We start from the raw sequence: 16004 nt of genomic DNA on the forward strand, positions 1-16004 counted from the left end.
TGATTCTTTTGCATTTAACACTCATTTCAAACACTAAATACCAAAATTCTCACACAGGTACTTATACAAGTTGAAAAAGTGTGCCATTATTTAACAGCATCAGTTTGAGAGTAAGTGTAGTTGTAATCCCTGCTTTCACTATTTTACTTCATCCATAATCCATCCTTTTCTCATTACAGAGTAACACATGTTGTTTCTGATGACAGCACTGTCTGATCAAGGGACATCATCCACTTTATGTGTTTGTAGTAAGACTTTAATATCCATCACTGGTAATGAAAATATAATTCATTTGGCCTTTTTCTAAAGATGACGTCACACAACAGCAGAGAAATCGCCTTGGGGGGCTAGTAGTGATTTTTGTATTAAGAAACACTACCAAAAAAAAACATGTTTTGAGGTGGTCACCACTACGCCAAGCATTCAGAGTGCAAAAATAAAAACGTTCTTGATTCTTCTGTGTCCCAAAAGTAGCTAAATATTCAGGAAAAACAAGGGGGGCATGCATTTACATTGAGACAAAGAGTATGAGGGGGTTTGGTTTGTCATGGTCAAGCACAGAAGTGTCAGTCACAATCTCATCTTCAGCTAAAGCAGAAAAGAGAAGCATAAAGAGCTGACTATAATATTCAGTCCACTACCATCCCACCAGCACACTGCTGTGATACACCATCATCATTTTTTATTCAGATTCATGTGCAGCTCGTGCAGCGTGAAGCTCTGCAGAGACATCTTCAGTTTGTAAGAGCATTCATTTATTTCATTTGCATATGAATATGCTGTTTCAATTATTTCCAAACTTGAACATTCATGAGACAAGCCATGCATCTTTTTCCTGACTGGCTGCACACAGAGAGGATGCACAGTCCCTGGTTTCCCTGGTTTAACTGGTGCTCTACACATGGCTACTGGAACAAATCACACTGCTGTATGAACTCAGACAAGAATGCACTGACAGATACACTCACATACACAAAAAAAACACACCATACATCCCAGTGATCCTTTGGCAGGAGTCAGTTTTTGCTTTCTAACTGGAGGTGAAGCTGCACAACAGCTAAACACTGCCCCCTACAGACAAATGTTGACTTCTAATTCAATCCAAAAGGAAAGGAGTGATGAATTGACCTGCTTATATCAGTATTAAATCAGTAGGTACTATGCATTCATTTCCCTCTTTCAACATCTCCTATTATGAAAAGCATCATTAATCCCTCTATAATCACAAATAAAAACAAGTTTTATCATCATAAATACATTTGCTGACAGCTTAGAGTTATGGTTTGATTTGGTATCAGTGTATTATTCACTACAACACCAGAAATTAAAAATGATTTTAAAAAATGCCCAAGAAAGACTAAATGAATCATCTTTTATTTCAATGCCTAAAGTGCTTTGTGTATAAGATCTCATAACGTGTTTTTAGACCTCACCATCATTTTAATCCTGTAACAGCATAAGCAAACTGTTTCCTTCATTTTGAAATAGCTGTCCTTATCTTCATGAACCCACCCCGACACTGTTCATGTTGGGTTCTCATTACATTTCACTGATTATTTTGTGTTTTTGTACCAATAAGTCCTCCAGTGTTGGACAGTCTGGTCTGTGTGCAGCTGACATCCAGGGCGTGTTTTTATTTCTTCTCTGTCTCGTGGCGTTCCAAAGCAGGAGGCAGCGTAGTTCCACAGGGGCCATGAAAGTGGAACCTGAATCACACAATAAGAAAGGTTAACTGTGTTTTAAATTTGATGTGTGCTAAAAGGAAATGATACCTTCTTTGGATTGTAACTTACTGGAAGCGCATGGTGGCTGGTGTGTTTTCCATGTTGAATTCAGCCACAGGGACACCTCTGGCTGCCACCTGAGGAGCAAACATGGCCGCTGGATACACAATGGAGGAAGTACCAACCTGCAAAGAGATTTTTATTGACATTTTTGACAAATATTAAAATAAAAAGACATTTTTTAAAGATTTAGCTGGCTCACAGTCTATAAGGGAGCAGCTGCTTAAAACACAGTCTGTTTAGTTTGTTGCATAATTAAATCAAATTTAGTTTGTGTCCACATGGGGACATTTAGAAGTGGATTAAAATGTGTGATGAAAATGCTCTCTAATCTGAATTTCTGAGTCACAAATAAAGGTTAATCTGAAATCTTAAGGCAGTTATTCCCAACCATTTTTCCTTAGGGCTCCCCTACTTGTATCAAAGAAAGGCTAAGCCCCCCAGAACCCTCTCTGACAGATTAGATACCAATTTTAATCCTTTTCATTGACAAAATCTCAACATAATAGGCCTACTTACTTAGTAGGTTCTTGCCATAAAGCCTGTTTAAACTATCCATTATTATGACAGAGTAATAATAGATAGTTAAGTAAAGTAAAGACTTGTTATATTAGCCAAGAGTCATCACATCATCCTTACCATCTGGTCTTAGAGGAGGCATTTCTGAACAGTGGGAAAATCTAACCACAGTTTTTATTTGGTTTCTTGTGTTCTGATTGTAAAAACTGGAATTTTTTTATTTATAATGCCAAGATGTTAGAAGTCTTAATCTTGGAAATTTTGAATTTTTTTCGAGTAAATTTATGACATTTGGAGTTTGGTTTCTTGTAAATGTACAACTTTATATGAAATGCAACCTTCTATGGCTATGTTTAAGCGCTACATCTACCCATAACTCCGCCCTAAAGCTGTGGTTTTTGTTTTGTTTTCATCAGATTATTTTCCCATGCCCTTGGTAATGTCCAGAGCATTACCTAGGTTGTGTCAATCCTCCTTTCTGCTCGATGGGGCCCTCAGGTGGACGTACTCGCCATTACACGCCTTACTTCAGCCTCAAATTTTGGCCCAATTGAGCCCAAGCGGCAACCTTCGGTCCTAAAAAAATGAAGCCAATGCAGAAGTGCAAAAAATTGCTATACCGCGAGTGTCCACTTGAGGCTGGCTGCAGGAACACCAGAAGTTCCGTCTGCACACATGTTAAACAGCCGGTTTTGACACACAAAATAAACTGGTTTACAGCCTGGTTCAAAACACCAAATGGGTCTCATTAGCTAGTGTCTTATTGTGCTCCCACTGTACAGGGGGGGAATTTTTTTCTACCACAATCATTTGGATTATATTTAGGATGAAAGCTGATTGGCGTGTCTCATTTGATTGACAGATAGCTCGGCAGGCAGAGGCTCCGTTTCTGTCAACCAGAATGCTAGCTAGCAGGCTGACAGGAAGTCGCGCTTAGTGGGTGGGCCGTTAGGTTGATCCAAAGTTTGGTTGAGATCGCGATTTCAATATGGAAGCATCCACGGATTGGCTTCAAGAGCCGTTTGAGTCCGCCTAATGTAAGCACACGACTGACGTCACATGGGGTTTGTCCAATTCTTTCTACAGTCTATGAACGTGCCTAAAACTTCTGGACAGTACTGTATTTTTGTTGGAAAAGCCTCAAAAAGTTTATTTTGCATAATACGTGACCTTTAAACCATAGAGTCTTCCAAGGATTGACATTTTAGGTCTGAACTACAATTATAAATTGTATCATTAGCATTGATGGCTGAGATAAATTTGCAAATACTGGCTATATATACCTATATGATAAAGCAGTCTTGCGGAAGACCAGAAAGACCCAGAATCTAAAGTGCTTTAAGTCCAGTGTTTTCAGTTTCCACAGTCAGTGTTGGTTTGAGGTGCTACATCATCTCCTGCTGTTGTTCCTTTGCTTCATCAAGTCCACAGTCAACACTGTCAGATATCCACCAGGAGATTTTATGCACTTCATGCTTTCATCTGCTGAGAAACATTATGGAGATACTAATCTCCTTTACCAGCAGGATTTGGCACCTGAGAGTGAAGCCAAAACTAGCAGAAACTGGTTTGCTGATGGTGGTATTACTGTTTGATTGGCCAGCCAACTGGTCTGATCTGAACCCTGTAAAGAATCTCTGAGGATATGTCAAGAGGAAGATGAGAGGCACCAGACTCAACAATACAGACGAACTGAGGGCTGCTATCAAATTAACCTGGGCCTCACAATACCCCAGCAGTGCCACGGACTGATCGCCTCCATGCCAATTTGTGATAATGCAGTAATTTGTTTACAAAGGAGCCACGACCAAGTACTGAGTATAAATGAACATAATTTCCCAGGAGGTAAACATTTCTGTATTATAAATCCTTTTTTGATTGTTGTTTTTATAATACTTTGAGATAGTGGATTTTTGATTTTCATGAGCTGTAAGCTGTAAACATCAAGCTTTAAAAAACAACAGACTCTTGAAATATTTGGTTTTGTGTGACGACTGAAGAATATATGGAGGTTTCTCTTTTTGAATTGAAATATGAATTGAAATATTTGAATTGTATGCTACATGAGCACGACTGAGCCTTTACACTGCTCATCAGCTCCTGTCGGCTGTTGGCTGTTTGTGTGTATTTGTAGTAATGTGCATGAACAATAAACTTAAAAGAAGTATACAGGAAGTAAAAGGAATATGAAGCAGCTAAAGACTGCCCACTTCCCCACTGTGAACTGCCCATTCAATTACCTGCTACATTCACTCCAACACTCACTCAGACATCACATCGACTTTGTACCACAGGGCTGACAGGATAGAGTTTGTTTAATGTGCGGGTCAGCGGACTCAGACATTTGTGTTCTCACATGAAGCCCCTCTAGGCGATGAACAGGTTCAGGAGTGCAGTGTTAGTGTGAACGGGGCTCCAGTGACCTTGGCAGGTGAGGTTTCTGTGCACTCTATTAGGCACACGCACAAACCGACTCACACATACTAACCACGAGGCACAGGTCACAGCTGTCCAACACTTGTTCTGCTCGGGTGAGGATGTCTGAGTCCAGAGACTCTCCAAACCAAACCACAGCTGGTCTCAAGAGGCCCTGGCATCCTCTCTGCTCACACCTGAAACACACAAACACAGACAGACATTTTTAAAACAAACACCTTCTTTTGAGCAGTGCTATAAAAGAAAACATCTGTGTGTGTTACCTGGGCAGATGTTGCACAGGGATGTTGGCGTCATCTGTTTTTGGGTCTGGAGCTCTACAACAAGCAGTATGGTAAAAATAGTTTGTCACTTTAAAGGACAATTACACCAAATACCCAATAATTAATAATTTACATTTCTTCCTTAATATTGACATTTAATTTAGATACAAAACTGAGTGCATATTGAGAATGGGAAACAATTTTCTTGATTTGTGAACTGAATAAAGCCAAAATGATGTATTTTATTATGTTTACTATTAAATCTGTTATTTACATGTGCTGCACTGCTACACCAGGGTGATCTGAAACCATGACACAGAGCTCAGAGAAAGCTCAAGTGTTCATTCTGTCATATACACACTCATACAACACTGCTATACATTATGGAATATGCAGGAGCGCCATGTACAAAATGACCCACTGACATCTTAGTTAATATGACAGCATTTACACTTTTTAGGAGTTCATGTTCATGTTTGTAAGAATCCATTCACGTTATCTATTAAGCTAAAAGATTTTCTCAAAAAAACATTTCACTTTGACCCTTAAGAGATTCTAAGGACATTTTGTGCTGTTCAGTTTTTTTAAAAGCTATTTTAACTGTGTTGAAAGAATATAGCCTAAATTTGCCAGAGGATATTCATTTTAAAAATGTTTTAGAATTGTAGTCTAAGTTCCTTAAATTAGCCTAAAATGGCTAAGCTACACAAAAATTGACACATTTGTTCCTAAGGACAAAAAAATGTCCCACTGAAAAACAGTGAAAATACCATTTTTGAGCCCACAATTATCTGAACATAAACATATGCATTTCTTTATGTTAAGATTTCATTTTGGACTACCAGCTTTCATTTTTTAAATTTTACATTTTTCCACTAGATGGGGCTACTTTTTCCCATTCAAAGCATGCTGCAAAATATCACACTTTTTACTGTTTTGTGCAAGGGTGCCTTGCTACAGGAACGATGTTTGTTGCTATTGATGTTTGATAATGGTGTGTGTGAATTTTTTTTTTTTCGCTTTTGTTATTTTGTTCTCTTGAAAACAGTGGAGTTGTGTAAACATACTGGCCTTTAAAGGTTTAAAATCACAAAAATATAATTCATATTTGATATGAATATTTCAGGCTGAAGTAGTTTTAGAAGACTGACTTGTTTAAAGTTGAAAAAAATAGGATTATAAAATATTTTTACAGCTGATTTTGGGAGGCGGACACTTTTTGCCCTTAGGGACTACTGCATTAGGTTGTTAAAAGAACTCTTAAGGGCTAAACCAACAGACAGCTCAGTGGCCAAGTCAAAAGTCATCTATACCTTGTGTTATCAAACATGTCATTGTCCTTGATCCACTCGATGTGCCCGATTTTCTTTGAAAGTAAAAACAAGTCTGTATCTAAACAGGAAGTCGGCTACCCTTAAGTATAGCAGTACAAAAATACAAAATGAAACACAAAAACGTTTAAATGTGAAATGGTGAAATTTCAAAATGTCATAGATGGAGGATTAATTATGATTAACTACAGAAACTCTGAGATTAGTCAAAGTTTAAAAATTTTTGTGAGCGGACGTCAAAATAAGCAAAATAAGCTTGATTACGCTACTGTGAAGTCCAGATAACCTGCAAATGAAGCAGTGGGGCATTTCTGCTCCGCCCCACTCCTATTGTCTTCTCTGTTGCATTCTTTGAGATATGCAAGGAGCAAGGTAAGAGAGAGATGAAAGGGTATCAGGATTGTCGAACAGGATTTTTTTTCCACTTTCCTCACTCAGCAGAGTCTTTTTAAAGCTTCTTTTGGTTGAGAATCTTAGCTGAGATAGTTGTGCACTGATAATATCCATGTCTGTGGTTAAAATATTATGCTCTGACTTCTGTTAACATGAAGGCAAAACTATTCAGCTGAAAGCTGTCAAAGACTCATCATCACTGAATACCACACTTCTGCTTCTCTGTGTTCAAAATCAAGTGCTATATAATAAAAAACAATAAAAGTGATGTCAAATTTTACAAGGGGAAAACTGAAATTTGAAGGACAGAGAGTTACATTTTTAGTAGATTAAGAGTGGACGGTGAACATAAAATGCTGCACGATGTGGCAAGATGTCTGACACTCTTATGCTGTCTTGACAGTGTTCAGTTGAGGGCACCCTTGATCTATACAGACTGTATTTTGTTTTCTCTGAGGTACTCCATGACTGCTATACATCTGATCTTTGGTGGCACTTCATGACCTCCATATTTTGACTCCTTGGTGGCACTGCTTGCCCTCCATACCAATCATCCTCTAAACACCTGCACCTGTAAGGTGTTGACAAAAGCCAGAGCCGAGCTACCTGCTCTCTAATACATCAGCTAAAACCAGCTATGTTTGCAGCCACCATTCTTATTTCACTGTTAAACATTACTTTGTAATAAAGACCTGCTTGATGTTGATTGGTTTTTGCTCCTTTGTATTGCTTCCCCTGAACCAGGGTTGTAACAACCTATCTGAATAAAATTCTTGTTAAATTCTGAAAGAAAATAAGGCACTTCTGGTAGATTGAAAGCGAGTTTAACCACAGGAAAAAACTGAAATATCTAGAGACCAATAAATAGGTGAAATATCACAAGGTCCAGACGACTTCTGACTTGTCCACTGAAATGTCTGAGTTTTTAAAGTGAAATGAGACATTAAGGAGCGGTGGTGGATTTATTCTACATCACTGTGAGTGCAGCAAGTGAGTAGTATCCAGCTGCAGTCCTGCTATGGTAGCTTAGCTACTGTGCAACTGAAAGGAAAAAATAGCACAATTAATATACTATCATAAAAATAAGGCTTTAATTTTGAGCTTAAATTGATTATAACACTTCTAGGTTATTTTACATGTTTTACGTGTGTGTACACTTTTTTGAGACATTTAAATCACCTCTAAATCTGGAGAACAGTACTTACTGTGTAGAAGGATCACAGTTTAAATCAATTTACTGCTAACAGGGCCAGTACAGATTAGTTTAAATATGGCATTATCAGTTCTGATCTTTATTTGCATTGTAGCACAGGTCGCATGTCACTCTTTTCCCAGCAGAGACTGAATCAATCAGTGGAACATTTGAGCTATTAAAAACATCCATTTTAAATGTCAGATAAGCAGCGTTTTGAAGTGACATTTCATTTGGGTCACAGTTTTTCCTTTTCACAGCATCGTCAGGTTTTATTAAGCTCCTGACATCTGACACACTGAAACAGGCTTTTCCTTTTACACACTGGCATTTTGTGCTGAAAGGAAAGTGATCAATATCTGTTAGGACACATTTTTATATTGTTGAGAAAAATCGGCCCATTCAGCAAATGACACCAGATGAAGCTCTTACCCTTTGCCCTTCAGAGCGTCACAGATGGGGCTTTTGTAATTGGCGGCTTCATGACTGCAGCTCATGCAGCGTGTTCTAAACAGGCTGCCTGGATTATCAACAACAGAAACGAGAGGTTAGGAGGGCTGAAACAAGAAAAAAATAAAAACAGTTTATACACTTAAAGTATTTTTAACTAAAAAAAATATTCATGATGAACTAGTTGATATAAAAAAAATTGCACATCTTTGTGCATCTTTGTACTCATTTAATGATATTTCCATTAATGGTCAGGAATTTTATCTATAAACAGGGGAAGGGAAGCCTTAAATGACATGGCAAAATTGGCACAAATTAAAGTACAAACAACTTCTTATAAATAAAAAAGGATATATTTAACTTCATATTGTGTGAAAACATTTAATAGAGTCTCTCTTCTACTTGCCGTGGATTTCCAGGAGGTTTTTAGATCCAGCGCGTCGATGAAGCTCGTCGATATTTTGAGTGATGACTGTAACCGTACGTCCTTGTTTGCTCAGTCGCCCCTCACACTCTGCGATGGCGAGGTGGGCGGGGTTTGGATTTTTGGTGAGCATGACCTCACGGCGGTAGTGGTAAAACTCCCAAACACGGGAGGGATTTCTGGAGAAGGCCCCCGGTGAGGCAAGTTCCTACAGGAGAGAGCGGAGCTTATTTTTACCCTGACTGAAAAAAAAAAAAAAGAAAAACAGTGCTGAATGAAAAGTTCCCTTAAAAAAATTATCACTAAATCTGCTGGGAATGTAGGCCAAACCAACACAGCAGTCTTCCACTTCTGCTTCAGAATTGTAATGAAGTTTCAAAGAAATCAGGTATGTCGGTTTCCCCTCTGAGTCATTACTATTTTTAGTCAAAGTTAAACTTTCAGTGCACCTCCCAGGAATGCTTGATGAGAATGGACTTCTCAAGTGTGGTGGAACTAAAGAAAGCATTTCACTGAAAACTTCTCTTTATGAAATATACAATAAAGTTTTTTTTTCTCAAACACTGTGCTGCAGCTTTTTGCACATATTCGAATAAAAAAGAGCAGCAGCTCTTCTCTTGTCTCCCACTGGATGTCTCAACTCCTCACCCTGTCTCTAATGCTGAGCCCAGACACCCTCCAAAGGAAACTCATTTCATGTCCTTGTATCCTCATTCTCATTCTTTCAGTCATGACTCAAAGCTCATGAATGTAAGTGAGGGTTGAAACATAGACTGACTTGTAAATTTAGAAGATTAGCCTGTTGGCTTAGCTCCCTCCTTACCACAATTGTCAGGTACACAATACAACATGCCACGTTCCAAATTATTATGCAAATTGGATTTTAGTGTCATAAACATTCAATTTTTTATTTTTCATTTTAACTCGTGGATGGTATTGTGTCTCAGGGCTCTTTGGAAAACTGAAATCAACCTGTGATCATTAGTTCGCCAGGTGAGCCCAATAAAAGGACAACTACTTAAGAAGGATGTTCCAGATTATTAAGCAGGCCACAGGATTCAGCAATATGGGGAAAAAAAGGATCTCACTGCAACTGAAAAGCCTCAAATAGTGCAATGCCTTGGACAACAAAAACATTGCATATTTTATGAAAACATAAGCGTGATCCTTATATTGTGAACAACTTTGTGGCTGATTCAGAACACAGACGGGTTCATGAAGATAAAGGCATACTGAGGAAGGTTTCTGCCAGACAAATTCATCAGATTAAGAAAGCAGCTGCTAAAATGCCATTACAAAGCAGCAAAGGGTATTTGAAGCTGCTGGTGCCTCTGGAGTCCCACCAACCTCAAGGTGTAGGATCCTCCAGAGGCTTGCAGTTGTGCATAAACCTACTATTCAGCCACCCCTAACCAATGCTCACAAGCAGAAACGGTTGCAGTGGGCCCAGAAATACATGAAGACTCATTTTCAAACAGTCTTGTTTACTGATGAGTGCCGTGCAACCCTGGATGGTCCAGATGGAGGGGTAGTGGATGTCCCAACAAGGCTGCAATGTCAGCAAGGAGGGGGCGGAGTCATGTTTTGGGCCAGGATCATGGGAAGAGAACTGGTAGGCCCCTTTAAGGTCCCTGAAGGTGTGAAAACGACCTCTGCACAGTATACAGAGTTTCTGACTGACTACTTTCTTCCATGGTACAAAAAAAAAGAACAGTGCCTTCAGTAGCAAAATTATCTTCATGCATGACAATGCTCCATCTCATGCTGCAAAGAATCCCTCTGTGTCATTGGCTGCTATGAGCATAAAAGGAGAGAAACTCGTGGTGCGGACCCATCCTCCCCTGACCTCAACCCTATTGAGAACCTCTGGAGCATCCTCAAGCTTAAGATCTTTGAGGGTGGGAAGCAGTTCAAAATAAAACAGCAGCTCTGCCATGCCATGCTCAGCCATGAAAATTCAAGAAAGGTCATGCAGAGACTCACATTTAAGGATTTTTTTCAAAAATTACTCATATTTTAGCTAAATCGCTCCGAATGATTGTGTTTTTATTTTACGTTTAACAATTTTTTTTGCATTTGTTTTTATAAAAATGGGTAAAATATAAAAATTGAATTCATTAAAAAGATTCTGGTTGGTTTTTTTTTTGGAAGGCATCTAGCAACCCCTTCTCAGTTTCTGACAATCTCCAAGGGGGTCCTGACCCCCAGGTTAAGAACCACTAGGCAAGACAATGCTGGGAGCTAGGAGGTGTGAGTAAATCTTGATATTGATGACCTCCACACCAGGCAAATCAGTAAACTGCAGGAAAAAAAATAATTGTTTTGTAAAGCGTAAGAATTGTACTCAATGTATGTAGAATTTTTCTGATGATAATTGCAGCACACAGGTCAATTTAGAGCTTTTAAGTGCTAACTTTCCTCCATTTCTCTTCATTCCTCCTGGCTGTCTCCTACTTCCTGACCCTAAGTGCGTCATCAGAATCATGTGACTGCAAAGAACCTTTAGAGCCCATCTTCCTCATTTGCTACTGATGGTATCAGTGTTTACAGTGACAGCCTATTGTATGTGCTGAAATGGTTCTGCTTTGTGTCACTGCTCAGTGTGATGTAGATTTATTTCTGCGTTACAGTGGGACTACCCGCTGAAGATGTGTTTAATCTGTTTCATTTGTTTTAAGTCCAAGACCATTAAAAGCAGCTGATTGTGGCTCTGACTCGAGCTGCTGCAAATAAAGTCAAAAGTCAATACGTTATCTAATCAACTTCACACAGATTGTAGTTCAGCTAAACCTCAGTTAATTTGATAAACTTGCATTTCATTTCTGACAAGTCCCCCATTATTATGTCATTGAAATGCATTAATTATGAAAAGGCCATATCATTAAATGGGGTGCCTCAGATGTCTGGCAACTCAAACATCTGAAAATACAAATACAGGAGAGAAATGAAGCTTTAAACCAGATTTATTTCTGCGTTACAGTGGGACTACCCGCTGAAGATGTGTTTAATCTGTTTCATTTGTTTTAAGTCCAAGACTATTCAAAGCAGCTGATTGTGGCTCTGACTCGAGCTGCTGCAAATAAAGTCAAAAGTCAATACGGTATCTAATCAACTTCACACAGATTGTAGTTCAGCTAAACCTCAGTTAATTTGATAAACTTGCATTTCATTTCTGACAAGTCCCCCATTATTATGTCATTGAAATGCATTAATTATGAAAAGGCCATATCATTAAATGGGGTGCCTCAGATGTCTGGCAACTCAAACATCTGAAAATACAAATACAGGAGAGAAATGAAGCTTTAAACCAAATCAAAACTCCAACCGTCCTTAAATTAATAAACTAAAATAACCCTTTTCTGTATGGCAGGTAAAAAATACGTGGCTGGTTGATTTTCAAATCCACAGTCACCATGGCACGTTGACAAAACAAAAATGAATTTCCAACACTGGTGGATTCATACCTGTGCCTCCCATTTCCTCCAGTAGCCTCCAGCTCCTCTGAAGGTTGGGACTCCGCTCTCTGCACTCACTCCTGCCCCAGTGAGGATGGCTATATTCTGGGCTTTTGAGAAAATCTCCCTGAAAGCTGCCAGGTCTAAGCACAAATCATGAAACAAAGTATAAATAAAACAAAACCAACTGGATATGCAGAGGAATTTTAAAAAAGCGTAAAGACTACCTGAACTTGGTCTGGACATGTTCTGGGTGCCTGGTGGTCTTTTCCGGCTGGCACACACAACAGAGTTCACTACACCCCGACAGATGAACTGCCGCACAATCATCAGGCTATGAAGACTAAGGAAAAAAAAAAACATGATACTATTACTTTTTCTTGCTGTAATGTATCTGTCCATATAAAGTGTATGTCCCACATGTGTAATTACTGTGTTTAATATTAAACAGTTTGCACCTAGTTTTCTAAAGTAAGATGGCTGTAATTTGGAATTAGGAAAAAACTTTTAGGTACTATGAGTCTTATACTTCGATTTTTCTGGTTGTCATGGATCAAAGGAGGTTTAGCTGTGCAAGGAAATTTACAATGGTAATACTATTATCATACTAGTTTCAAATATAAATACTACAATAAATAAATAGATAAATAAATAATACAGTTATTGTTACACTATTTTTGTTTACATAGCAGCCTACATTGAATTAAGAAGTTATGTGTAAGTCCTGATGATCAATATTTGGTATCCCAAAAAGTTTGTGTCTGGATCAGATATCAAACTTAAAAATTATTCACAAAAAGACAAACAATCTAAATAGATAATGTAGCCTAATCTTGGATTGCATAAATGGATGTACATATCAAAGGCTGTATATTGCTTTTTCTTGGCTGCCTGATGTGTATCTGAATATTATCTACTATAAAGAAATAAAAAAAAGGTCAGTTATAAGTCAAACCCACACTGGTCATAAACCAAATACCACAAAGAAACTGTTGTTAACAACCAGCAATGTCAATATACAAAATATTACATAAAAATTACCTACCCATTTCATTTAAATTATGTAAAAATGATCTTAAAATAACTCAATTGAAGACAAAATCATATATTTAAGGCTCAAAATCTGAAATAAAACAATCAAAACTGTTCAAAACACAAAATTAAAAGTTAAAAGACTTTTTCAAGGTAAATATATGAGAAAAATTGTCAAAATCATGAGTTTTCAAGTTCAAAGTAAAAAACACAAAAACACTGAAACCCCAGAGGTCATAACGTGTATAAAACTGATGTCCAGTGAAAGGTAAGGCTGTGATTAGCCTGAAGTGTGGTGAATTTATTTTAAGGTCGTTGTTAAAGCTATAAGGTCACTTGAGTCAACATAAACACACAAAGCTAGCTTTAACACATTGTGTCTTTAGCACTGGAGTTAGGTTGGATAACTAAAGAGAAACGGCTTTATGACAATAGTTCCCTTCCCGTAGACGAGCATGAATCCTCCTCGTGCGTAGTGAAGAGTCAGTCGCTGGCTGTCTATCTGGCTAAAGCTAACAGGTAGCATGCTAACAGGCTAGCGCTGGTACCCATTGAAACCACTAACGGCTTTATATTACGCAGAGAGGATACCGCTGCATGACAGTTAATACCCAAAAATAATATTTAAGAAGTATTAATGACCACTATCTACCTGTTAGACGGAAGCAAGGATGATAAACTGGAGAGCCAGGAAGTGTTTCGGTGTTTCTGTCGTTCACCAGCTTAATGGTGGTTGGTGGATTAGCCTGGCTGACAGGAAATGAGCCAATCGGGTAAGTCAGCGAGGTAAAAAACAACGCCTCTTATAACGGTAACACCAGCAGAGGGAGTATTTGTACCACAGATGTCTTTTTATAGCATTACAGTTTCTATTTTAAACGCTTTTGTAAAGACGCAACGATGCAATCCTGCTTCTGTTAAAATGATTAAAAAATACAGCAATGCAGACAAACGGAAAAGGGAAAAGATTTTCATCAGACATAACTTTGTTTAAATATAAAAATCGTGCATAATATTCCAGTTTTTGATTGCTTTTCTAATTTAAAATATAACCCCAACTCCAAAAAGCTGGGGCGCTGTGTAAAATATAAATAAAAACAGAAATGATTTACAGATCTCATAAATCCATATTTTATTTAGGCTATTGTTAGTCTTGTCTGATATAGGATTCTGGCTGCTCAACTGGATCCTCTTTGCAGATTTTTTGTTTTATAATCTGAAAGGTTGCAGGCAGGCCAGTTCAACACCTGGACCCTGCCACTGTGAAGCCATGCCGTTGTGATGGATGTGGTTTAGCATTGTTTTGCTGAATATGCAAGGCCTTCCCTGAATAAGATGCTGTCTGGATGGGAGCATATGTTGCTCTTAAACCTCCCTAATTTTCAGCATTGTGTCCTTCCAGATGTGTAAACTGCCTGAGCCATAAGCACCAATGCAACCCCACCATCAGAGATGCACTGATAACAAGCTTGACAGTCCTTTTCCTCTTGTCCACAGGATGTGACAACCCTGATTCCCGAAAAGAATTTAAATTTTGATTCATCTGGTCACAGAACAGTTTTCCATTTTGCCTCAGCCCATTTAAATGAGTTTTGACTCAGAGCAGACATCTTTCTTGAATGTGTCCACATATGGCTCCTTCTTTGCATGATACAGCTTTGACTTTGACTTTGTGGATGGCATGGCCACCTGTGTTCTTGACAGACAATAATATCGGGAGGGTTCCTGAGCGCATGCAGTGATTTCCTCAAGAATCACGCCTGTTTTTACTGTAGTGCTTCCCAATATTTTGCCATGTCCCTTGCACACAAGATTTCTCCAGATTCTCTAAATCTTTTTTTTTTTTAAGTTTTCCTTTTTGGGCTTTTTATGAGGAGGACAGTGGACAGAATCAGAAACAGGGATGAGAGAGCTGGGGAGAGACAGTGCCACACAAGCTGGATTCAAACCTAAGCCGACCATGAATGGGGCTCGCCTTGAACCACTAGTCCACCTGCAACTCGTGGCTCTCTGAATCTTTCGATGAAATTATGGACTGTCAGTGGTGGGATATTCAAAGTCTTCACAATTTTTCCTTGAGGAACATTTTTCTGAAATTGTCCCACAACTTTTAGACACGGTTTTTCACAGATCGGTGAAACTCTGCCAATCTTTACTCCTGAGAGACTCTGCCTTACTAAAGTGCTCCTTTTATACCCAGACATGTTACTGACTTTTTGCCAATAAACCCAATTAGTTGCAAAATGCTCCTCCAGCTGTTTTTTTATTAGTTCTCCTTAATTTCCAGGCTTTTGTTGCACCGTCCCTACTTTTTTGACACGTGTTGATGCCATCAGAATCAAAATGAGCTAATGTTTCTTATTATTGGAAAAATGTCTCACTTTCAAGCAGTGTTCAGTGTTTTGTCGACTAAAACTATGACTAAAACTGTTTGTCGACAGCCTTTTTTTCCATGACAAAAACTAAGCTAAGACCAACAAAAATCGATCTGTGATGACTAAAACTGACAAAAACTGAGTTTAGTTTTTATTAGAATGACTAAAACTAGACTAAAATGATATCTAGTTTTCATGTGACATTCAAAATTCATGATATTTATCTACTGGTGGTAAATCTGTCAAAAACAATGAAGCTGTATCTATTCTGCCTCTTAGGTGTAGAAAGCAGGGACCCCAGGTTTAGCAGGGTGCAGAGAACACACTACCATGATTTGATACCAGATTTA

General features: G+C 38.4%; 1 protein-coding gene across 1 annotated transcript; it reads right to left on the bottom strand.

Moving 5' to 3' along the window:
- Positions 1-621: 621 nt before the first annotated feature.
- sirt5 (sirtuin 5) lies at positions 622-14044 on the bottom strand. The gene is made up of 9 exons (XM_041792051.1): positions 13932-14044; positions 12475-12590; positions 12257-12390; positions 8775-9000; positions 8351-8438; positions 5003-5056; positions 4792-4915; positions 1794-1909; positions 622-1706 (listed from the first exon to the last, which is right to left on the bottom strand). Exons 2-9 carry the CDS (start codon positions 12575-12577, stop codon positions 1634-1636), a joined length of 918 nt encoding a protein of 305 aa, XP_041647985.1. The 5' UTR covers positions 12578-12590; positions 13932-14044; the 3' UTR covers positions 622-1633.
- Between the last annotated feature and the right edge of the window lie 1960 nt (positions 14045-16004).

The sequence above is a fragment of the Cheilinus undulatus genome, linkage group 7 (assembly GCF_018320785.1).
Source record: "Cheilinus undulatus linkage group 7, ASM1832078v1, whole genome shotgun sequence".
NCBI classification, from domain to species: Eukaryota; Metazoa; Chordata; class Actinopteri; order Labriformes; family Labridae; genus Cheilinus; species Cheilinus undulatus.

What these genes read in the sequence shown, in the direction of transcription:
- sirt5 (XM_041792051.1), bottom strand. Translation starts at nt 12,577, where the DNA reads ATGATTGTGCGGCAGTTCATCTGTCGGGGTGTAGTGAACTCTGTTGTG. An exon ending in GGAGGAAATGGGAGGCACAG is followed by an intron (nt 9,001 to 12,256) that starts GTATGAATCCAC and finishes TCTCTCCTGTAG; the next exon opens with GAACTTGCCTCACCGGGGGC. An exon ending in GCTGTGACCTGTGCCTCGTG is followed by an intron (nt 1,910 to 4,791) that starts GTTAGTATGTGT and finishes ATCTCTTTGCAG; the next exon opens with GTTGGTACTTCCTCCATTGT.